The sequence below is a fragment of the Dicentrarchus labrax genome, unplaced genomic scaffold, assembly GCF_905237075.1.
Source record: "Dicentrarchus labrax unplaced genomic scaffold, dlabrax2021, whole genome shotgun sequence".
In the NCBI taxonomy this organism is placed as follows: Eukaryota; Metazoa; Chordata; class Actinopteri; family Moronidae; genus Dicentrarchus; species Dicentrarchus labrax.
Window position 1 is genome coordinate 7655043 of NW_026136715.1, and position 24874 is coordinate 7679916.

Below are 24874 nucleotides of genomic sequence, written 5' to 3' on the forward strand. Positions count from 1 at the left end.
CTAATTTTCAATTTAAAAAAGGCATCACTGGCACATTTACTGCAGTGCTGCTGCCAAGTACCTCAGGGCTGGAGAAGGGAGACAGTCCACAGGGCAGAAAGGATTGGAGTTGCTGATACCAACATTAAGAAGAATTTAATGTACAGAACGCAAACACACTCAGGGTTGACCTTTCTATGGGGATACTGCAATTTTATACCTGTCAGTTTCTCATTTTTCCATCTTTAGGAGCTTGATCTCTCTCTCTGCTACATCAAAGAGTTATTTATCAGCTGCCAAGAAATGAAGAACAACTTCTGTAAGCATGCAGTGCCTTGCCACTTATTGTGTGTGTTTATTGCTCTCTCTCTTTTACACACACACACACACACACACACACACACACACACACACACACACACACACACACACACACACACACACACACACACACACACACACACACACACACACACACACACACACATTTCAACTTCTCTATTTACTGTAAGCCAGTCTGAAACAGGATTTCATGGTGGCTGTGTCTGGTTCAACAGGCTTACACATATTTTAGCCCATCTCAGAATGCTGCAGAGACACTAATACTGAATGCACCCCACACAGTTAACACTTACTCTCTCACACACACATACACAGACAGACATCTCCTTGTCTTGTTATGTGTTGCTCCCGCGCTTCACTCAGTCCAAATCTCTCTGCTTTAGATCTTCATCTGAACACAAAAGGTCAGTATGTTATGTGGAAATACTCTGAAATATCAAACTGCCCACTCCAGGAAAGTAGAGATCATCACATTTAAACAGACAGATCCACCTTGTACAGCTCATGTCATGATCTGTTTCCAGCTTAAATACCAGTACTTGTCATCTCACATTATCTACTACTGATTCTTGCACTTTGTTCACTCCCGCCTGAACAAAGGGCAGGTAGCCTAGTATGCTGCCCTTCTATTGCTCCACTGAACTCCACCCTTGGTCTGACATTACCTCCACAGAGCTCTACCCTCGTGTCTTAGTGTTCCTGCACTATCTTCGAGAGAATATGTCACGTTCTGCAAGTTGTGCAGAGAGAGAGACAAGTGAGCTTCTGTCTCATGAAAATGTCAATGGATAATATTTTGCATACAAAGTAAAAGAAAGTAGCAAGAGCAGCATTTGACAGAGACTCGGCAGAGAAGTTTTTCAAGGGGAGCAAAAAGGGGAAAGGAGAAGTAAAGGAGCAGGAGAGAGGGGTGAACAGGAGGGAGATTAAAGCCAAATGAATAAAAAATATGTGAAAAGAAAAAAGAAAAACAGACCCTTTCTTTCCAGCAAGGCCTTCCTTTTCTTTAGAGAGAGGAAGAGCAAGGAGGCAGAGGGCTGATAGCAGCAGAGCACTGGACTACTGGCAGAATTTTAACAGTGTTCTCATTATTTATTTACTGCTCTGAGGAAAAGACTGCCAGTACATAATACGCTGCTGCAAGAACCATATTTTGTGTTTATGTTTGCATATATGTGTATGTGTGTGCATGCATGCATGCGTGTGTATGCATGTGACGTGACTGCCATATCATAGTAAAGGTTTTGACTGACAGGTATTGGAAAACGTCCACTCGCAGCAGCTTCATTCACATTCTGGAGAAGTCACTGGGTGTGAAAGCTATTTCACAGAGGAAACGATGAGGGACAGCAGCCTCAAAGCGGCACTGAGATGGCATGAGATGGGGACTTAGATAGACTGTGGAGAGACGGATAAATGAAAGAATGGAAGAGAGCGAAAGCCAGTGTGTGGACTGAGAGGGGAGGTAACTGTGTCTAATCGCAGTGGAGTGGAGAAAAACTTTGGTCAGCAGAAGTAAGGACTTGGTAATTAACAAGCTGAGAAAAATAGACTCAAGACAGGAATCAGCACTGATGCACACCAAGAGAATACATGAAGACATACACTGTGCAGTGAACTGATCAATTCTTGCAAACGTATTGCAATAGTGTTGATCACATTTTGTTAAATAGGCTGCTTTAGTTTTGATGAACAGCTGGTTCAAATCATATCTTTCTGGCAGAGTTTAAACTGTTGTTGCAGCTGGTTTCAAACGAAGACACCAAATGGTTGATAAAGGTGTCCCACAGGGATCAATATTAGGCCCCCTGCTATTTATTCTACTCATAAATAACATTTATTTTACAACTGAGCACTGCATGTCCATAAGTATGCTGACGATGCCATGTTATATACCATCTGCTGCACCTAAAACCAGGCATATTACAATCTGAATTGAACTACTAGTAATAAGTAATAACCTCCAAAAAATCAAGCCATTTATGTTCCTACTCAAATCCATCTCCTTAATGGAAATCTAGATATAGTACACTATTATAAGTAGTTATTTTGTGAGACAAGTGCAAATCAGATTCTTGCAGCAGGACAAAGCTTGTTTCTCCCTTCAAAACAGACAAAATATGTTTTATTATCTACACTGGATTCTGGACAAATCCATCTCATCTTGCTGCCACTACCCTGAAACCACTGCACACAGTTTACCAAAGTGCCATTTAAAGCTATAGTATGCAGTTTACATCTAAAACTAAGGACAAAACAAACTCAGATCACAGACATTCCTCTTATGGACTTGTACTTTATAATTTTTTGAACTTTTATTGCCTTTAACAGACAGTGACAGCTGAGGGACGGGGGGGATGACTCATGGACCTAGGTCCGGCACATCGGGGGCCAATTCTACCAGGCTCCCCTTCTTACTGATATTTGAAATGATATTTGTGATTGTTTTTAATTAGTGTGCCTGTGTGGGTGTGATGATTGCTTTGTGCGACTGAGTCATCTTGTTGTGATGTTTTGTTCTCTGTGCTTGATATCAGGGATGCTTCCTGAAGAAATGTAAACTTAAATAATGTGAATTAGTAGAAACCATGCAGTGGAGATTTTTACTTTAAGCACCATGTTTTAAAGAGAGCTCCAGCCAAAAGGGGAAATGTTGTAACACCATGTAACTAACATAATGAAAGGGGAGAGATGTTAGATACAGACAAGCAGACACACTTGAGAGTTGTTGAGCAGTATAAAGAATTGAATTATCTGTCTATCATAAGAGGCTGACTGGCAAGTGGGACATGTAAGTCCTCTTACACAAATTAATGGCTTTTCATGGTAGTCTGGGAAACAGGGCAGGGATGGGAGGGGTGTTATTCCCTAAAGTCAACCCATCACTGTTCTCAAATCTTCACTTAACATGACTCTATACCCTCTATTCCCAATACTCATCTCGCTCTGCTATCGTGTCACAACAGACTTAACATAGAGCAGGGATTGGGCAAGAGCGGGAGCAGAGGGAGGTAAAGGGGACGTCTGGGGTAAAGGACTGGGGGAAGCAGGCAAGGAATTGAGCAAAAGGAGAAAATGAATGAGACTTGAATTGTTTGGAAACAGAGGCAGTGAAGTGAGGGTGAAGAGAGCATGAGAGAAAGTTGAGTGGAGGAGGAGAGGATTTGACTCAAGCAGCAGATTGAGAAACAAAGGGATTTGAGTGAGGAAACACAAAACAAGTGTAGTGGGCGTTGATTCGAATTTTCCAAAGGGAAAGGTGATTACCACGGTACCGTAGGGGAGGAGGAAGGCTTAGTGAGAGTGCCCTAATTAATATTAAGTGCTAATACAGAGACCACAATATGAAGTCCTCATCTCCTACGCCTGGACGGCTTCTCACCCCAACCCCCGTCTCAGCCTGCACAGCACTGCACATTAATTTATATATAACAGCATGGCCAGAAACCTGGCGTCACATTAACACAACAGGAAGGTGGCTGGCATGGCAACATCGGCGAGGTAGAATATTTGATTTAAAAAAGGTCAACTCAGTGAGAGCTACATTTATTTTCTTAATTTGATATATTATATCAGATTTTAAAATGTTAAACCAGCAGGCGTTGTGATGACTCCAACTGTGAGATTCCAGATTATTTCCAGTTTTCTTATCACAATGTCTTCACTGACTCTCCAGCTCAATAAAGACTGTTTCATTCAGTAGACCTAGCACAGTATTTAATGATCAATACCAACATCTTTCACCCATTTGCCCACAGGGACAAATGTGCACAGACACATACATGTTCACCTTGATGCATTATGAAGAGAAAACGTACAAAATCCCATTAATTCCACTCCATCCCTCCCTCTCCCCCCTTGGTGATCTCACATAATGCGATCCCCAATGACTGTCCGCTGTCTAAATGCCTGCTTTTATAGCCAGAAGCTTTGATATTATTCTGGTCCAGCTCAGAGCTCTGACTGTCAGCTGAGCTATCATTTTTCTAACATAAAAACCAATTAAAATTCCCTTCAATTTGCTCTTTAGATGCAAGCACTGCAATACAACGTTGAAATATAAATGGTGTTGTTGTGTAAACATGCATAAGCCTTGTTCAGTTACTTAAAGACTTTGCCTCTCTTCCCTTTCAGTAAGCATATAATAAACAAAACTTATCCCACCCAGGTGTTTTAAGACATCTGCAAGCTGTGGCTCTCCTCCTCCTCCCACATACTCCTACTTATTTGCTCCAGGCTCAGCCAAATCAATATATCATTAGCCAGTCTTTCCACTCACCCCCTGCCTGTTCTCCATCCAGTAAACCTTACCTCCCTCCCTATCCACTCGTACTCTGTCCTCCCCTCACATTTCACACTATTTCATGCTGTTTTTCTCCCTTTACCCCGTCTCTCATCTTCAGCGCTTGGCCTTCTCCTCCCCAGCTCTGCCTCCCTCCTTTGTGTATGTCTTCTGAACCTGCCGATGATGTGGAAGAAAGTGTGACAGAGGGGTAAAAATGGGAGATGGAGGTGGGGGTTAAAGGAGTAAGGGAGGAACGTGAACCATGTCAGGCAGGAGATGTAGATGGTGGGTTAGGGCAGGCATTGCAGAAATATGAAAGGAGGGGAGAAAGAGCCGAGCAAAGCAGGGAGGAGATGGGGAGCACGAGGGGGAGGGGAGCCTAGCTGGCTGGCTGTGTGGGTGAAATGAATGTGTAATTGCGTTGTAGTGGCTCAACCCTTCACCAGACAACTGAGTGATGGCAGGAGCGACAGCCACAACACTCCCCGGTGGAAGTGGGTTGCTGCACTGTCGGGTAAACAGAAAAGGTTGTCGGCATCAGTGTACAGGCGCCAGCACCACCAGGTAGGAACACACCCATGCCCTACTGCAAAGTGTCAAGCATGGCAAGTGATGGACATACAGGGGTCCGGAAGGCTTAAAGCCAGCATGAATACAGATCATTTTGATCGGTGGAAGAAAGGATGTATAGAAAGGACATTTTTAAAAACAGCACTGTGTGTTTTGGCTGTTAAAAATAGGGACTGTATTATTGGCCCACTTGTGAACAAAAACAGTGAGGGATTGGCTCGCAGCTCCCCGTCACTGTCTCTACTATCTTCTCTCCTCACCCAAAGCAGGCCACCCATTCACTCACAGCCCACCCCGCCCTTCTTACAATTTTTTTATATTCTCTCCTCAATCTCTTTATTTTCCTTCCCCTCCTCTTTCCCTCCACTTAGAACGACGCAAGGAGGGGTGAAGAAGAGGGTAATTAAAATGGGGATGCTGTGCAGTGAAATGAAGCCAGTGCAAAGACACACCTCATGCCTAAGAGATGTAAACATGAATGGAATAAGACAAAAATAGGTGAACAATATATTGTTTTGTGATTTTGATCAAATGGTTTTTACACAGCTGACTTTGATGAACTACATACCCCTCTCTCCCTCACACACACACACACACACACACACACACACACACACACAAGGAACAAAGCAGCAGTACAGAGATCTGATTGATGTGCATAGCTCCAGGACAACTCAAGAAACAGGTGAGATAGTGACAGCTCACAAAAAGAAGAGGGGAAATCAGATCCCAGTAACTGTACCATGGTTGCTGCAGAAAGAGGGATTGGCAAGACCACGGAGGGTGCAGATGGAGGAGTCACCTTGAGGGAGAAGAGGGGAAGGAGGGAGGGAAGGGACACAGTGGCAATGCCAATTTATTTCTTTTCAGGTCATAAGCTTGTAGATATTGAGAAACACACTTGATGAGCAATTCAACTGTATCCTAAAGGAGTCAGGAATTCATTGTACAAAAAGGTTATAACGTATGATAGCTACAAGAGAAAATCCTGTAATCCTGAGAAAGGCTTCACAGGTGTCAGTTACTGTTTGCCCTCATTTTCTGTTTGTGGTACAAACCACAGCCGGTCTGTTCAGTGGTGACTAAACACTGGAGTTAGTAGGATTCTGGTCTTTTTCTCCGCGGAGGTGTGGGTGGAAAATGAAATAATATTGATTTAACTCTCAGACACAGCTTTATAGATTGATTTTCACAGTAGAATATAACTATAACTATAATAAGTGTGCTTCTTGGCAAAACAAAGTTTAGCACTTATTCACAACAACGCTGTCCTTATCGCTCACCTGGGCTACAGTTGATCACAGCTAAAGAAAATCATGTTTGCGCTTTGTAGTGAGATGTTTTAGAAGGATTCAGACATTCAGAGTAAAGTAAGTGGGCAGGATTAATAAAGTCAAATAATATTATATATACCTTTTGGCATGGATGACCAGAGTTTGTTTCAAAGGGTTCTTCTTTAAATGGTGTCAGGTGGTTATGTTATTTTACCTTTATTTTTAAATCCTGAAGAGGATACCATTTCCCCTCATTAAACAACAGTGACATCTGTTGGTGGAGTACTGACACAGACTCAAAGGATAAGTCTGCTAATATTATATATTTTTCTTATTGTCAACAAAAGGAAAGGATTGAAAACAAAATCTTATTTCTCTGTTCTACACACCTCCACCTCCAAAGATTATTTGGAGGTGGACCACATCTATTAAGACCACATCAGTGAGTAACTCTATGGTATGTTCACTTATATGTTCAAATTAGCAGCCTTACTTGTTTAAATCTACCATGCCTGATCTTTAGAAGCATATATGTTGTTTTGGGAGATACCATGCATTAAAACACTTGATGGGGCAACAACTGATGGCGGGAACTGGAGAGTTGAGATGCTTTTTTCACAGCAGGCATTTTGACTTGTAGGAAAAACACAGGTGTTACTAATAACATTCACGATGGCTCGGTTCTATCCAAGTGTCCCAGTAAGCGTCATTCATTTAATTATTTACACTTCAGAGTTCGAAAAATTGACACTTTATAAGATTCACAAAAACCTGAGTCTAAAAGAATGAGTACGGATGAATTCAGGTAATGACTGCTAATTAATCTATTTACTAGATAACTCCTGAATTAAGGGTTAGTGGATAAAACAGACTGCTATGTTAAACAACCAGTGCTTTGCTAGATATCTGTTGTTATCTAAATGTATGCATAATAACCAGTTTTTTAACACATCATTCCTGATAAACTGCTAAATGACATTTAACCAACCAATGGACTCGTCATGTAAATATCAGTAGTTTGCTTGTCCCGTCAGTTAAGGCACTGCATTATACTGAGTTTTTATTAAGAATACATCATTATTTCATGATTACCGTTCCATTAGTTCCTTGCTGCATTACTTTGATCCTCCACTCAGAGTAATTCAGGAACTGATCATTAGCGGTTTGTTAATTAATTTAATTTCTGCATTATTCCATATTAGTTAATTGATAACTAATTCAGATTATGTAAAGTGAGGGTGCACATAACATACAAGGGTAAGAAGGAGAAAGCTCAAAGGGTGCTAATGCCAGTATGAGAAGTCCAATGTGTATCAACAATAAACAAGAAGGGAACATCTTTCATGTTTCTGAAAAAGGGTTTTCTTCAAGTGCTTCTACACGCATAACAGTGTTTTGAACTAAATTAAACTCAAGGGCGATTGAGTTTTTTAAAATTTGTTTCTGAGTGACAACTGCGATCAATCTGCTGAATATAAAGACAGAACAGTAAGTGTAATTGTCAGTGTGGGAGTATAAAAACAGAAGAGATTTCTGGCAGGTATTTGAACAGAGATAAAGCATCAATACACCCCCAAGACAGCAGAGGATACATTAACATATGGCAAGGTATTACAAGCTGTAAGAGGAGAGAACAGTGTACCTCACAGTATGAGGCTCTGTGTGGTTTGTTAATGGTCACGAGGAGCTGAGGGAGTATTAGGAATGTGTTTTAGGTGTGGCTCTGCAGAGGAGACCCTTTAATCTTTAAATGCTTCATGTTTTAACGTGCCCTTGAATATATGTGTGAAGGTGCATTAGGTTTGCATCACTGATTATTGGGAATTATGGCAATAAAACCTTTGTTGAGAAGACCAAGGACGCTGCATTTCTTGAGTGCTGACAAATGAAACACACATTGAGCTGGTGCTAATTTCTGAGCATACACACATAAACAAACTCTACTTTTCCATTTCAACTGAAAATATTGTATTAAGCCACTTTTGAAGGAATGGAAATTATAGTTTAAAGTACTGTGTGTGGTAACAAAATCATTTTAGTCCACAAATTGTCACATAAAAGCATGCTTATTTGTTCATTTTTTGTTATTGCTGTCCTTATTTACAATGAATGGTAGGTTCATTTATGTAAGTAATGCAGTAACTAATCAAATCAATTTCCATCACCACTTACCAACATTGTAATTTTGACTGAATTCAGGAAGGGCGGACAGACATTCTTCCTCGTTTAAGCACCTTAATTTGTCCCTCTGTCAGTTAAACATATTTACTGGGCAACTCCTGGACACAAGAGCTGTAAGCATCTCATGTGAGGCATGTTTATTTGCTTGTGATTTATGTTCTAAGGTGTGTACGTTTTGAGAAGTATGCCTTGTATTTATGTCATGTTTAACAGAGTGAATGCCTAAGTGACCAATTTGCTTGGTTGTTTTATGTCAGGCAAACATTAGCCTGACATCTTATTTAATCTGCTATTATTGTGATGTTTGGTTTTGATACAGCAATTCCCACAATCCAAGAATAGTAACCTTATCATTATGGGACCCCATTAGGGATTTCAGCGTTATTGCACCTGTAATGTTTGTATCATATGTTTATCACATTCTGTATTTTAATAGATGTCACCAAACGTGGTGACACCACTATTTAGATGGTGTCAAAACAAAATGGTGACCCTTTAATAGCCCGGATAACAAATTTGCAGGGTATACACATACCCATCAACATTGGGTATACCCACTTCTAAATCACCTCTGATGCTCATCATTCGGTAGTGATTTTTTCCCCCCTAGGATGGCAAAAGCATTACATAGTTTATGAGTGGATGGAGTAAGGAATATTTCACTCAAAATGCATAATTATGTATTAGTAGCACATTATAGCCTGTGGGCCAGTACTGACTCTTCTGTGGATAATGCAGAAGTTAAATGATAGTGTCTAAATACTGCTGGCCCACAGTGAGGTAAATATGCAAGATTAGTGTTATATTTCACTGTTTACAACACATGAGGTTAATCCTTTGCTGTATGGACCACTTTAAATATAAATGAGGGCATAAATTAATATAGTAGGTATAGTCACTTCTCCACGCACCACAAGGCAACTGGCTGTAACTTTCTGATTTTGTGTGCATGCGTGATCTTGTTGTATATGTTTGGTAATCTTTATTTTTTAATCTGACAAAATGTGATGAAACATGTAAACAGATATTCAGGTGGTCACACAATTTTCAGTCCTTCCAGAAAAATGCGGAGTTTTTTTGTGATTGTTGCGGGCCTTGATTATGCGGCTTTCTTAAAAAATACGATGGAATATGCGGGATATTTATTTTAAGCGTAAAATGCGGGGATTATGAAATCATGCAAGCCCCCGCATATTTTGGCAATTTGTGCGGCGAAAGTGCGGCGTATTTGAAAAAATGCGGCTGATGATGCATTGAATTATGCGATCGCATAATCGCGTTTTTGTGGAGGGACTGGATTTTTAATGAATACAGAATTGAGTAATATAACACCGGCCAGCAGGGGTCCTCAGTGAGCCGTATAAGAACAGAGGGCACAGTGAATCTCTCTTATTCACTGTTGTTTTACTTACCCAGCAACTATCTGCCAAGCTCGACGTTGTTGTTGTTGTTGTTTTTTTTTGCCTGAAAAGTAAAATACAACAAATAAACAGTTGTTTACCATCAACCGTTAAAAACAAACCGTCCCGAGTATTCCTGTGACTTCACCAGGATGCGCGCGCATCTTGGCAACGGAAGTCGAAGTTTGTTGCTGCCGATAACTTCCTCAACCGAAGCGAAACACACTGAAACCCAACTGGGGTTGTTTTTTGTTTGTTTGTTTGTTTTTAGAGTAAAATGTCGGCCTGTTGTGTGTCTGGCTGTAAAAATCGACACTCCTCAACCAGCAAACTCAAACTGTACAGAATACCGTCCGGATATCGGCCGTTTCAGGCCAACCGGAGACGGTTATGGCTACAAGCGATCCGAGAAGTGAACGGCAGCACCGAGGAGCTCAAAGGCAATGCTCGTATTTGTGGCGCTCATTTTATATCAGGTAAACACAACAGTGCTTGTATCTTACTAACATGATACACCAGCTTGCAAGAGTTGGTTACGGCAGATAAATGGTGGAAGACGAGCTCTGAAGTCGATGTTTTTTTCCTCATGTTTTTATAGGGGAAGCGTCCATGGACCATGATAGTCCAGACTTTGTGCCTTCTGTGTTTACATCCACTGAACACAGCCTGAGCGCCAAGAAAAAGGCCAAATGGTAAGAAATGTGCATTCATGTTGTTATGTGGATCATCTGCAAGGACATACTTTAATTTGTGATCATGTGCAGTTCGCCAAACCCCACTCTGTGCCTCTTATAGTAACACACAGGGGTAACATTAGCATGCTGCCTGGCAGGCAAACCAGCAACAATACAATATGACACAATCTTAACATTATGTTAAAATGTACATATGATTTTATTGGAATCTACTTTAATCCCTCATGTGTTGTTACCTAAATCTGGACCCTTGTTTTTTTTTTTGGTTGAGGGGGTTATTTGAGCTCAAGACACTTTTTTTTTATGTTCAATTACATAATTAATTGATTGGTTTATTGTCAGACAATTAACCATTTAGATTTTTCAAGCAAGAATAACAAAAAAGTCTCTGGTTTCAGCTTCTAAAATGAAAAGATTTGCTGCTTTTTTAATTTATCATGGTCAGCTGAATATTTCTGGGTTTTTGAACTGTTAGTCACTCATATTTAAAGTGCTGCAATAGGAAATTAAAACAGTCACATAACACATTTTATTGGGATAGAACATTTACATATATGCTGTATATATGGTCACTACTTTACAGTGTGAGGTTGTCTTCCACTTAAAACTTTACATTACGTTTTAGCCAGCAGCTGACCGCTTTAACTTCTCAGTGCATTGTCACAGCCTCGCCACGCTCAGATCAATTGGTTTTCACAATTTCTTTTTTTTGTCAAAGGTTTTACGGTCGTAGAAAAAAGCGCCGTCGTACAGCCAATGCTGAAACAAACAGAAGAACATCTCCACCTCAAGTTGATTCTCCTGCGGACCTTCAGTCCTGTGTTTTGATGGAAAAAACAGAGACACCATCATCTCCATCGGGTCCAAAGGTAGCAACTACTTCTTTTATTTTCTGCTTTTAGAAAACATAAAATCATTATATATTATTTTGTGTTATTATTGTGTTAAGAAGGCATACAATTTTACTCAGGGGCGATCTTTTCTATATGTGTCTTTCTTAGGAAGGAGAGACTGAAACCGAAAGCAAAACAATCAAATCACAAACAACATCCAGCCCACACAAGGCAGCACCATCATTTAAAGTACCAGCAGGCATCCCAAAACTCAACAAAAGTGCCATTGTGCGCCTAAAACCTGTATTTGTACCAGCAGGTGGGTATTTGTGTGAGCTGTGCAATCAGAAGTTCCCCAATGCATCACAGCTTGTAAAACACAATCAGCTGCATGAAGAAAAAAGGTCCTTTATCTGTGAAATTTGTGGAAAGCGCTTCACAAGTCATGCAGATTTAACTGAGCACGTGTGTGTCCACGAGCCTTCCTTTCCGTGCAACATGTGCGATCGATCTTTCACTTCAAGTCACAACCTCAAGCGTCACAAACTGCTGCATGTCAAGGATGGCAGGAAGTGCGGCAGGTGTGGCGTGCTCTTCTGTCAACGTCATAATCACATTTTATACCTGCCGCAGACTGAGTCCGAACAGGAATTAGGCAGTGATGTGATGCCAGAAGACGCTCCGCTGGAGAGCGCAGAGCCAAGCAAGACTGCTGGCCTTGATGACGATGCTCAGAACGCCATGACTGTAACGCCATTGGAGTCAACTACTGCTTTGCCTGCACCCCCTAACCCTGTATCCGAGACCTGTAATGCCCTACCTCCAGCCTCATACACAAGAATCTTATCAGAGATCCCTATACCAGTGTTAATAAAACCTTCCCGTGTGAAACGCCAACCTCCGCCAGTACCCAGGTACTCAAGGAAAGATTATCTTGCAACCGATGTTCAGCCCCATCTCCCTCAACATCCCGAACTCCCACCCTCGCTGAAGATCTTTTCCCCACAGTACCTCACCTCTGCGTTACTTGAGGTTAAAAGAAATTACGACTACATTTTAAGCAAACCAAGGGATGTTAAGAATAAGATGGATATTGTGAAGGAGGAACAATGTGAGCTGCTGCTGATTTCTCCAGATGAGAAAAGTGTTGAGCACATCAAACAGGAAAGAACTGCTTATGACCTGGAGATTGTGCTCTGATCTAAACAGCAGGGGGAAATGTATCACTACTGTGTTTTTTTGTCTGTTTTTTTGCCGTTTTGCTTTGTTTTGACGACAGTAGAGAGAGACAGAAAAGGCAGGGGAGAGAGAGGGAATGACATGCAGCAAAGGGCTGGACTTAAACGTAGGCTGCTGTGGTAAGGACATGTGTTTATGCGCTGCCGGGGCGCCCAAATATGTCACTTTTAAAAACGCGTGGTGAACGCGTCTGGCATTTTATTTCACTACAGTTTTACCGTCAGTTAATTGATAAAGCTATTAGGACAATTTGTCAAACACATTATCATTTGATAGATAGATCCAAGAGCTGAAACATCAGCTCATTTATGCTTATTGTACTGCATATTATGCCACACTTTTGTTGTGTGTATTGCATGAATGTTTGTTTAGTGTTCATATGATATGTCTACTATGAATGTATTGCTGTATGCTTCAGTGCCTACTTTCTCTGTCAGTTAACTAATCTGATTCAGCACACTAGTATATTTTTTAACCTAAGTAACTGAACTCACAATGCTGCTATTTTTATTTAGTAAAGGTTACTTCACTGACAAGGTGAAATCTTTTTTCCACTGTACTGTTTGGTAAATAATGCTGTTCTGTGAGTAAGAGGGATCTCTAACTGGCCTGAATTGTAAAACTGTGCACCAGGTGGCATTTGGACTGCAGGCTATATTCCGTACTTTGCAGTTTGTGGGGTAATAATCAGTTTAGTCAGTAAACAAATGCAGATCGCTTCAAATGATATCATGAATATCATTATCTAGCATCATATCTGAAAAGAATTGTCCATTAATTCAGTTTTCCTATCTACCTCAGTGACTGAGAGCCACACAGAAACTGTAGTTTTATATTATAGAAATATGTTTGCACTAAATATTATGTCTTTTCCCCTCCATGTAAACAAATATACTGTAGCTGTATTCCAGTATTTCGTGTACATACGTATTATATCTTTAAGTTGGCCTGTGTGTTCTAAAATCTGGAAGTGGCAGAAATCAGAGTGGTGAACTAAGAAAGGAAACTACATTTCCGAGACTTATTTTTCCCATAACACCAAGCACCATGTTAAAAGGACACTACTTCCCTACCTGCTGCTGTTCTGTAGCGGACACTGACCCCCAGGACTCTGTAAAGGGAGGAGTGAAACATATTCACATTACTGTGTGCTTCTTTGGATGCAGCACACTCAAACACACTACAGCTACAGGTTTAAAAGTGGTTGTTAACATATTGTCATCTTCTTGTGTCTTTTTTAAATCAACTATATATGGATTTCAGTCACTACAGTCAATGGATGATGATTTTTATAACAATAAATGTTTTCTTTGCCTCATACTATTACCACTGACATTAAAACTCTCTTTTTAAACCAAACATAGGTCCAAAGGACATGCTGTTGCCTAAAATAGATAAATTGGAGTTGAGGAACCCTAACATTCAAACTGTATTGTGTCTAATCTTCACTTGGATCCAGTAACGAGAGATGAAAGAAATAGTGAAATGTATCTAAACAGAAATATAGTCTGTACATAACAATGCATGCAGAAATAGAATGACCATATTTTATTTGCTGGCCTGTTTTTTAACCTATGAAATTATGGGGGGATTGGTTCTGTGGCCCAAAGGATTTGCAGGCCAAAGAGATGTATCAGATGTGTCCTGATGGTGGCACTAGAGACATTGTTAAATTGACCCAAAACTGTCTGCCTGCTTCACTTGGACCGACCTCTTATCAGTGTGTCATATTGCATTAACTGGCCAGTTTGTTCTTTGAGCTGCGATACAATCCCATTGCAGAAAAAAGCCCCCAGTACAATACCACTAAGGTGCCTTCATGCTTTCATTCGAGGAGCCTTTTTCTAACTATATTTGTGGTTGCTAAAGGATCTGTTTACTTAACTACTAAAGCGTGGTTTAGAAGTAAAACAATGATTTAGTAGAAGCAAAAGGTTTATTTGGTTGCATGATAATTATTTTAGAGTGAGTTAAGAAGAATGTGATAATGCGCCTTTTTATAAACAAATAAGTTCTGATTAAGCTTTGATTAATAAATCATTTACTAATGTCTATAGATTGGTTACAACTTTTGAACTGCTAGGTTGTGATAAATCTCTCCAGCAGATGTTTTTGCCTCTTCCACATCTGGACCAAAATAATGTTAAAAAAAATCCCTAGAAAAATGGAATTACGCTTTATTACAGACATTTAAAAGTGCAGAATTGATAGTTTATTAGAACGTTGGGCCCTTTTCTCTTCACACTATATGACTTACAAACAACTGCAGACCTGTTGGCTTATTAAAGTGGGAAACTCATCACAACCCTTTAGTTTATCAATGACTTTGTTAACATTTATTACTGCAGAACTGGTTAATTATTAAGAAGTAAACCCCATTAACCTTTAATAAATGAGAAGGAGAAACAACAGCCAAAGGCGTTTTCAGAACCTGGTGTTTAATATTAGATTTAAACATTGTTCCTATTAATGGCTTATTACTGAACTATAAACATTAGTATTTTTTCAAATCCATTAATAAAGCAATATGTTATAACTTAGCTACTGCTTGTATGACATACAATTACAGTTTTATACAGAATTGTGGTTTTAACAGATACAAATAAATATACTGTTATTTATAAAAAATATAAATAACAGTCACATTGATAAGGAACAGTTTTTGCTATAACTTTCAGTATCTTAAAGACAATACATATAAATTGTTTTCTGTTCTTACATTTGAATTTGTGGCTAAAAAAGAAAAAGTAGGTTATGTGTTAATTGATTAATAGAGTTCATCCCTCCAAAACCTTGTTGTACCACATCTCCTCCAGATGAAGAGTTCACAGTCTGTCTGACTCCATCTGCACGCTGTTACATCCTATTGGTCAGAAGGAACCAGTAATGCTGGGCGCTGACTGTGATTGGCCGCGTTGACTATCACTTATATCATAACGACGGCAGCGATTGGCCGACGTGTCCGGACCCCGAGCAGCAGATTGGTTGATATATCTCTCGCCTGGCTGCTCCGGTGACAGGCAAGTGGTGCTGATGCTGTGACAATGGGAGTCATCCAGATAAGCAGCATCTGGACCGAGTGTGCTTAAAAACACAGCGGCGGCGCAACTGTGACTGTAAACGGGACGGGGAAGCAGCTGGGTGGAGAAACACGGGGAGGAAGCTCCAGCTGCTGCTCTCACAGGGTAAGTTTTACCCCCACGGAAAACAAACTGACATGCCCGGGGCGTCCAGTTAGCCGTTTCCTGCATGGGGTGGGGGGTGGGCTTTGGTTGGAAGGGGGGGGGGGCAGCTCTCAAGTACGTTCGTAAAATCCCGCTGGCTAGGTGAAGCAAGGTTAGCGACCTGTACCGGAGTTCCCGCATGAATCTGAAGATGCTTTGGTACAGAGCTGAACAGGCTGTACTCTTAATGCAGCGGTTGTAGGAAGGCAGCTGTGAGTCAACTCATCCCCCCTTTTGGTCGACTGCATTGCGGAGAGAGCATGCCTTTGCAGGATAGTGTCTACTATTCTTAACCCTGTCTTGTAGATAAGTCTTCAATACACCAACGTTGAAGGTTATTTTATTGTGCTGGGGTCTTCATGCCTTCTCACATCCTGAGATTTCATTGTGTCACATCATCATCATTCTCATGGATCCGGTTTGATGCATTTGTTACTAAATTAACATGTGTACTATTGTATATTTAGAATAAAATTAGCAATAAGATATTTAATTATCAGCACTGAAACTCTTAACAGCCATTGCATGGATTTGCACAGATTTGTAGTGAGGTGCTGTGCATGCTGGGATTTGAAGTTTGAAGTATGTTGACAGTGATGCAGTCTGTGCTTGCCTGTGTGCTTAATTGCAGCACACATACAGTATGTTGTACTCACGCATTATAGCCGTACATATATATATACATATATGCTGACACTGGTTATACAGATTCCATATTTCTTTGCTGTGAAAATGCAGAGTTTGGCTTCCCTCTGCTTTTTAAGTCTAGTGATGGGAGCATTCAGCCGGCAGAAGTTTTTCCAGGAGCTTGCTCATGGCTGCCTGCTGCCTACAGCTCAGCAGGGCCTGGAGCAGGTATGGCAGCTGCTGGTTATCTGCCTGCTGTGTCGGCTCCTCTGGATGTTGGGTGAGAGTCCAGTTATTTTGTGCCCACTCAGTGTTATTCGTCCTTACATATGGCTTGCGTCATCATAATCACCTGTGCTGTACTTTTACTATTTCTGTTTCTCGCTATGTCAGGCCTCCCCTCTTTTGTGAAACACTTGGGCACAGTGGCGGGAGGTTTCTACACTCTCTACCTGTTCTTTGAGCTTCATATGATCTGGGTGGTCCTTCTCAGCCTTCTCTGCTACCTCTTCCTCTTCCTGTGCCGCCACTCTACCATCCGAGGCACCTTCCTCTCCATCACTGTGCTCATCTACCTGCTGCTAGGGTAAGAGAGTCCCCCCCAGACACCTGTCAAGTCTGTGTTTGAAGTGAACACTTCTCAAAGTCAGTTGTTGCAGTGAAGTTGCATTTGCGGCAAGAACTACATCAAAACTGAAACTATTCTTATCCCATTTTATCAGAGAGCTGCACATGATGGACACCACCAACTGGCACAAAATGAGGGGTAGGCCAGGCATCTTTTCTTTCAGCAGCAACATTTGACACATTTCCGCTAGATTAAAGCAGTAAATGTGATTATTTTAGGTTTACCTTTATATTTAGCATTGGTTATCTGACCATTTAAGTGCTGCTGTTGTTGTCCAGGTTCACAGATGGTGGTTGCCATGAAAGCCATCTCTCTGGCCTTCGATTTGGACAGAGGTGTGGTGACCAGTGTACCCTCACCCATTGAGTTCATGGGCTATATTTACTTTGTGGGCACAGTCATCTTTGGTCCCTGGATCAGCTTCAACAGCTACAAAGAAGCTTTAGAAGGACGTAAGCTGGTAAGTGTGATACAGTATCTCTTAAGTATTGAAGAAGGTGCGGGTGAGGATTATTTAAAAGGTTTATCCTGAGACGAGCCGTTAACTGTTCAAATCTTTGGCTCCTCTCTTCCTCAGAGCTTTTCGTGGCTTTTAAAAGTGTCTGTTAGCTGGGTGAAGAGCCAGGTCTGCCTTGTTATTTCCAACTGTGTGGCACCCTACCTCTTCCCTTACTTCATACCGGTATATGGAGACAAGCTACTACGAAGGTGAGTGGAACACAGAGATACGTAAACAAGTCAAAATCCCTGTTTATCCTCTGTCTTTGATTGTTTACGGTTTAAACCTCATCTATTACCTGCTTTGTTTACAGCAAAAAGAGGAGGAAGATCAGGTAATTAATTGTCCACCTTGGACATACTCAACACTGTAGGCATGCCCTCCATATATTGGCCCTTTTATTCTTTCTTGCATTTATTGTTTGTAACACCTTTACCTGCACGCACGTGTCCATATCATTCCCCCTCCCTGTGCAGCCACATCTGTATCAGGACACCCGTCTCACCCTCTCATTTACAACAACTGTTTCACCATCTTCAAAAGAGACATAGTTCATCACATGGCAAGTCAATAAAACTTTTATATGAATTTAATGTATCACCAACATTAACTTCTTCACTCTCTCTCTTTATTCTATTTCTTCAGAGGCACACCGGCAAAGTACGTCTTTTAGTGTTGTGTGATTATTAATTCATTATGTTCTTTATGTTTTAATCTAATATTAGAATGTAATATCTGTCTGTGTCTTTCTCCTTTAATGTCATTGCATTAGGTGGTTGCTGGCATATGAGAACACAATGTCTTTCCACTTCAGCAATTATTTTGTCGGTTATTTGAGCGAGACTACTACCACTCTGGCCGGGGCAGGCTTCACGGAAGAGAAAGACAACCTCAAATGGTCAGAATTGCATATGCAGTATTAACATAAAGTGTGTTTCTCTTTATTCACATTTTCTAAACAGCCCCACCCCCCCTTCCATTTACTTTTTATCCTGTAGGGACATGACTGTATCCAAGCCACTGAATATAGAGTTTCCCCGGTCAATGGTGGAGGTGGTTACCTCGTGGAATCTGCCCATGTCTTGCTTTCTGCACACCTGTGAGTTATAATGTTAACAGTGATTGCCTGATGGCAGCAGCTGTTTTTGTTTTTTTTACGCTCATTATGAACGGCACGATAATGGCTCACTTAAACAGACACTCTCATCCCACAGATGTTTTTAAGAGTGCTCTCAAATTTGGGACGTTCTCTGCCGTCATGGTAACATATACAGCCAGCGCCCTTCTGCATGTGAGTACTATGTGGAAGTTTTATAGAAGCCATTTTACCTCATGCTCTGCACCGATGTGTATTTGTTTAAACAAGTGGATTTTTTAAATTCTAACTGTTGTGTCTGGTAGGGTTTGAGTTTTCATCTGGGTGCAGTACTAATATCTCTTGGGTTCATCACGTACATTGAGCACGGTGAGAGTCTGCCTAATGTTGTCTCTTTTCCACATTAGAACCTTTCCATTTAGAGAAGGTGCTTAGCTCTGCAGTAATGGTTAATTGCACCCGCTATAACATACTGTTTCTGTTCACTGCAGTGCTTGTAATTTACCTCTTATGGTTAGAAAGGAACTCTTTTCTGTGGTTTCATTTTAATGCTTTGGTCTCTGGTCTTTGTGTTTCAGTGTTTCGGAAGAGGCTTGCAGCCATTTTTAATGCCTGTGTTCTGTCAAAGAAATGTCAGCCCAACTGCACTCACAAGAATAAAAAGGTAATATGCACCATTCTCTCTTCTTTTTTTTTTTTAAAGAGAGGTGCCTTTACTATCAGTCATTTAAGATCAGCATTGGGAATATTAAAGTAATACTTATAAAGCATTCAAACATATTGAAAAATATGCTTATTTTCTTGCTGAGAGTTAGATGGGAAGGTGAATACTCTCGTCTAAATATGTATACTAAATATTTTTATTTTTATTCCTGCCTTTTAAATGTTCCTACATGTTTAACTAATGCTTTGTGCTGCACAAATAGAAATCTATTCCGATCACAGGCCTGTGGTTTTTTGTACATGTATAGTACATATTCTGGTCTTCTTCCAACTATTTTATCTGTGCAAATGGTCATTGCACTGGCATTGCTGGCACTTCCTTTTAGAGCAGGAGGTGCTCAAAGGGGGCCTACCTAGTAGATCTTCTGGCCTAGTTAGCATTCAGAAAAAAATGTGTCCTCTATTTTTACTCTGCATGTATTTAAAAATATGAAAACTAAACCCCTTTTAATTTTTTTCCTTTGATTTAACCTGTAATAAGAATCATAATAAACCTCAGCAGGCAAAGTGACTATCATTTTAGAAAACACAAGACATAGTATAATCATTAAAAAGATATACCTAATGAATTACTAAAGCAATGTGGACCAAATGTTTGAATGCTGTAAAAGAACGTATCTGCAGCAGTTAAAATACAGCAGCCCCCATGGTCCGCCTTGTGCTGTCAATTGATATATTTTGGGAGTTTACTGGCAGTGCGCCCAGCAAAAATCCCTTATGTTATATTGGTTACACACATCAAGAGCAGCGGGGAAGGCGAATAATGATTTATGCCAAGAAGAAGCAGCCTGCATGGACTGCGAGATAGTGCTGATTGTTCCCATCATATTTTAGGCAATGATACGTTAAAGCCCCTGCAAATGTGGTTTCAAATCTTAAGTATTTCTCCATAGCATTAAATATTCATTACTAAATGTGCAACAATCAAAGTTAAAGTTTAGTAGAAGAAGGTATTATGTTTTCTTCAGTCAAACACTTAGCTAATCCGTTTCATGAAGACTATGTAAGGAGCTGGAAGAATAGGTTTTCAGGATGTTTAAGAGAAAAACTAATGGATATTATAATGAAAAAGATATGGATAAAAGTGTCTGAAATATCGATTTAAGTGCCTTATTCTTACATGATGCCTTGTCTCTCCCTCTGCAGGCACTATGGGTGTATATGATTAACATAGCGTTCAGCGCATTGGCAATACTCCACCTCACGTACCTGGGGTCTGTGTTCAACTCCAGTGTGGACTACATGGAGGAGGATGAGGTAAGGTCACAACATGTTTAGAAGAGTATAGGCAACTATATTTATACAAGTCAAGTAATTTTTAAAAAACGCAGTATCACAAATTTGCCTCAAGGTATTTACAATCTGTACAGCAGACGACACCCTCCATCCTTAAACCCCTACATTTTGTTTTTTCCCCGACAAACTGAAGAAAAATTGAAAGAAACCTCAAAAAGAGCAAAAGAGGAGGGCTCCCTCTTCCAGGACTGACATACATGCAATGGATGTCAAGTGTACAGAACAGACCAACGTAAAAGTACACCCTGTACTTCATGTTTCACATGTTCATATGTCACATAGTTTTTGTGACAAATACTATACAGGAATGTAACCTTCACTGTAGTATTTATAGCTCAAAGGAGATAAGTCATAATTATCTTTGTGTGCAAGTAGTTTTAGATCTGTTCAGAAAGTAAGAACTAATGAACGATTTGTCCCATTTTTTGTATGCATTTTTTTTAATGAAAGGTATAAATAAGTAAAGATGTGTGTATATGTATTGCCCCATTGAGCTTACATAGTATGTATTGCCCCCTACAGGACGATATTACCCATCATACCATTCAGAAGTGGTCAGAGCTGAGCTGGACGAGCCACTGGGTCACATTTGGATGCTGGATATTGTACCGCCTCATTCTCTAATAATAGGAGAGAGAAACAGAGAAGGTAAAGGAAGCAATAATTAGATTTGTAAGGCTGGTTCTCCACTTCTGCACTGTGACTTTATTCTGCATCAGACCGAAGAGAACTGAATCAACCTGTATACAACAACAAACCAACACGCAGTGTTCAGGTTGCGCCGCATGTTGGCTGGGTAATCTATTATTCTAACCTGCTGAGGGACTAGTTTTGATATCCATGAAATGATAGCCCGCTCCTCCCTCCTTGTCTCCTTATCGCATCCTTTTTATCTGAGCCGCAGTTGTCAAGGCCTCATGTTGTGACAGCAGTTACCGATGTCTCACTGCGAGTCACAATCAATACCTATCAGCATGGAGGAGATCGGCTGCTCCTTTCTGTGGACACATGATAGAGCCCATTATCTAGGTTTCAGCGTCGACTGTGGCAGATGTCCTCCAGATGTGGTTTCCCCTTGCCTCAAGTGTTTTACAATCGTATTTTTAGGTTTGAAGGATAAAGCTTGTGATAGTCTATGGTTTTCTTATTTTCAATGAATCCCATAAAAATACCAAAACTAATAATGTAATCTGTCTCCCAGTAGTCTCTGACTTCCCAGCTTGTCTTGGGGCTCTCAGCCAAACCCACTGTATGTGTTTGAATTTTTTAAAAGGCTGAATACTTTTCTGAAACAGCCTGGCGCTGCAGTTTCAGCAAACATTTCTGAAACGAGTAAATGCATTTGTTGTCACTGGCACATTTTTTACAACAATGGATGTCTATGACACAGAAGAATAAGATGTATCAGGCTACATCATACAGAGACAACAGCTGTTAATAGTAGGGATGAGTGAGTACACCATCATCTGTATCTGTTCAACCAACTAAATTATCTGTATTCATATCTGAACTTGAAATGGGGTTTAAAGTGGACTCAGGTGGTGCTTAAAGCGCAAGTGGCCGGGACTAATCAGAAGTTGTTAATTTAAGCCTGAAATGGATAAGGGTTTATCAGAAGTTGCTGTATTTATTGGAAAACTATTTATAGAACAGCCTCAGAATTGAGCTTCAGAGCAATGTTTTTGATCACAAGAGTAAGAGAACTATTTACAGAGGATGTTTTAAAAAAAGTTAGTATATTTATAATGTGTATATGTATGTATATTTTACTTATTGTAAAAGATGCTTGTTTCAGCTGAGTACTTGCTCAACCCTAGTGAATAGAATCAATTCATAGCTGGTTTTGGTCTTTTCATGCCATTTGTTGGCAATAAGAAAAAAAGATAAAGCTAAATCACTTAACTTCTCCTTTATCAGAGTTCGTCTCCTGAGCATGTGTAAAACAACAAAGAGTTTACCTCTGAAAGAAAAGAGCACAGGTTATAGTTGAGAGGCAGCAATTATACTGTCACCACTAATTATTTCCCCTTTTGTGAATTTTAGATAAAGAAAATGAACAGAAAGTCTTTGAATTCATTTTTGTGGTGAAATTTCCTAATGGTGTTTGTATTTTGTTTTGTGTTATTTTAATAATTTCTTTTAAATGTAATTATTTTTCCTTAAAAAAAAAGTCTTGTTAGTATTTGTGAACATTTGAAACACTCTTCAGTACTGAAAGTTTAGATTCAGGGTATTCCACGTGTTACTGTACAGGAAAAAAAAGTTTAAACTTCTCTTCCAATTTCATATTAGATGAAATCATACAGTACACTACTGAAATATTTATCCTTACAGATTTTTACTACACTGCTGCTTTTAATGATGCATTTATGTCATTGACGATTACCTGGTGAAAGAATCAAAAGAGCATCTGTAAAAGATTGTGTTCACATTTTGTCTATTTCTTAAATCTAGAGCGTCAAAGGATTTGCTTCTTGACTAAGATGTAGTGTTTTAGATTAGAGCCTGACTGTTCGTTCATGCCTGAGAACAAGTGCTCAGTCTCCGCAGACCTAGTACCACTCACTCCAACAAGTACAGTATTTTAAATATTATTCTGATATTTACTTTAAACCAACTTCTCTCCCTGTAAATGTGAAGGCACTGATACACCTGTGATATTTTTATAAAATTTTACATGAAACCTGAATTTTGCTGTCTTTGTTTCATTTGATGTGGGGGAAAGAAAAAAAAATCCAAACAGGAAATGAACGAGAAGATGTGAAATGTTAGGATAGAAGTCAGGTACACGTGGACTGCTGTAAGAAATAGCTGTTTATTTCAATGATTATTTACAAGAAGAGTGTTTGGACTGTTAGACAGTCTATGAAGGTGAGTTAGGGAAGGATTTGAAAGGGGTGACAAACTTTTTTTTTTTTTTTTTAGCTCAGCAGCGGTCCTGGTTTAACTTGGAGTTTATATCTGAGCATCCAATAACCCAAAGCGGACAGTGTGGGGAAGGGGACAGGTAAGGGTTAGAGAGTGGGGGAGGGGGGGAGGAACAGAGGTTGAACAACAGATGGTGATGGATGGAGATCAGGTTCACTTTCTGCCTCTGTGGGAGGTGAGCAGATGCTGTATCGGAACTGGCCGCACAACAGCCCAGTCTGAAGGCTCAGGGGGAAAGTGTGGCGCACTCAGCCCTGTTTGCCCCGGGGGCCCCCATGTTTACGGCGGCAGGACCCCAGCAGTGTCTCCAAAGCCATCTTCACAAATGCCTGGAAGTTATTGCTTCTCTCCCTTCGGCTGTCCTGCGAGGGGATGAAACACAAACAGATACCTTCACTGGGGACACAGCAATCAAAGCATCTCATTTCCACACTGTGCACCAGAGATAGGGACCTTCTTGTTGTGTCCAACACAGGAAGGCCCATATCAGCCATGCAGAGAACTGTAGATTTTTTTTTTTCTTCTACTAGGAAAAGCATGTAGTCTGTGCACAGATTTGATTCACTGGGTTAAAATAACATGCTGAGAAAAAAAATGTAGGTTTGTATAAATGTTTACCTCCTTGCTTCTTGTTATCATCTCCTTTCTGATCAGCTTTCTTCGGCTGCTCTTTAGGACTCTGAGGTTGCTGTGGAATTGAAGTAAATGTAAATAAACTGATGCAACAAAAATATACAGGTTGAGAAGAAAATGTTGATTTTTTGGACTAGTATAAGAATGCTTTTCTTACCTTGGTAGCTGACTTCTTGTCCGACTTATTACCTATAAATAATAGAAATAGTCAATTTAAATTTTCTTCCTTTTTTAAAATCAGTGATAACATTTTTATATATCATTAAACATGCAGCTCTTCTAGTATCCAGATAAATTGAACTTAAAATACTTTGTAGACATTTTTGTTTTAAGTTGCTTTACCTTTTGTTCCGGGCATTTTGGCTGTGCTCTAGAGTCAGTGCTGATTTTCTGAGAATGCAGTGCTTAACGTGGTGTTCAAC

The 24874-nt window shown here is 40.1% G+C and overlaps 2 protein-coding genes and 1 long non-coding RNA gene across 5 annotated transcripts; 2 read left to right on the forward strand and 1 right to left on the reverse strand.

The window, feature by feature from the left end:
• Positions 1-10198: 10198 nt before the first annotated feature.
• On the forward strand, positions 10199-14124 carry LOC127377643 (zinc finger and SCAN domain-containing protein 30). Its single transcript, XM_051425730.1, has 4 exons — positions 10199-10507; positions 10630-10723; positions 11445-11595; positions 11728-14124. The coding sequence occupies exons 1-4, from the start codon at positions 10309-10311 to the stop codon at positions 12757-12759; spliced, it is 1476 nt and encodes a 491-aa protein (XP_051281690.1). The 5' UTR covers positions 10199-10308; the 3' UTR covers positions 12760-14124.
• Positions 14125-15812: 1688 nt separating this feature from the next.
• LOC127377674 (protein-serine O-palmitoleoyltransferase porcupine-like) lies at positions 15813-23580 on the forward strand. Of its 3 annotated transcripts, none has more exons than XM_051425780.1 (15): positions 15813-15983; positions 16761-16929; positions 17043-17235; positions 17372-17415; positions 17556-17737; positions 17855-17985; positions 18090-18110; positions 18422-18436; positions 18549-18674; positions 18775-18875; positions 18991-19067; positions 19178-19241; positions 19451-19536; positions 20742-20852; positions 21414-23580. In XM_051425780.1, exons 2-15 carry the CDS (start codon positions 16794-16796, stop codon positions 21513-21515), a joined length of 1389 nt encoding a protein of 462 aa, XP_051281740.1. In that variant the 5' UTR covers positions 15813-15983; positions 16761-16793; the 3' UTR covers positions 21516-23580. The 3 variants fall into 3 exon arrangements, with proteins under 3 accessions (XP_051281740.1, XP_051281739.1, XP_051281741.1); XM_051425779.1 differs by having other exon boundaries at positions 16787-16929; XM_051425781.1 differs by having other exon boundaries at positions 16787-16929; positions 21025-21504.
• Positions 23581-23687: 107 nt separating this feature from the next.
• On the reverse strand, positions 23688-24874 carry LOC127377675 (uncharacterized). The gene is made up of 4 exons (XR_007887735.1): positions 24795-24874; positions 24610-24641; positions 24438-24507; positions 23688-24181 (listed from the first exon to the last, which is right to left on the reverse strand). It is a non-coding gene; the product is annotated as an uncharacterized LOC127377675 (long non-coding RNA).

What these genes read in the sequence shown, in the direction of transcription:
- LOC127377643 (XM_051425730.1), top strand. Translation starts at nt 10,309, where the DNA reads ATGTCGGCCTGTTGTGTGTCTGGCTGTAAAAATCGACACTCCTCAACC. An exon ending in TGGCGCTCATTTTATATCAG is followed by an intron (nt 10,508 to 10,629) that starts GTAAACACAACA and finishes ATGTTTTTATAG; the next exon opens with GGGAAGCGTCCATGGACCAT. An exon ending in CATCTCCATCGGGTCCAAAG is followed by an intron (nt 11,596 to 11,727) that starts GTAGCAACTACT and finishes TGTCTTTCTTAG; the next exon opens with GAAGGAGAGACTGAAACCGA.
- LOC127377674 (XM_051425780.1), top strand. Translation starts at nt 16,794, where the DNA reads ATGGGAGCATTCAGCCGGCAGAAGTTTTTCCAGGAGCTTGCTCATGGC. An exon ending in GAGAAAGACAACCTCAAATG is followed by an intron (nt 18,675 to 18,774) that starts GTCAGAATTGCA and finishes TTTATCCTGTAG; the next exon opens with GGACATGACTGTATCCAAGC. An exon ending in CATCACGTACATTGAGCACG is followed by an intron (nt 19,242 to 19,450) that starts GTGAGAGTCTGC and finishes TTTGTGTTTCAG; the next exon opens with TGTTTCGGAAGAGGCTTGCA.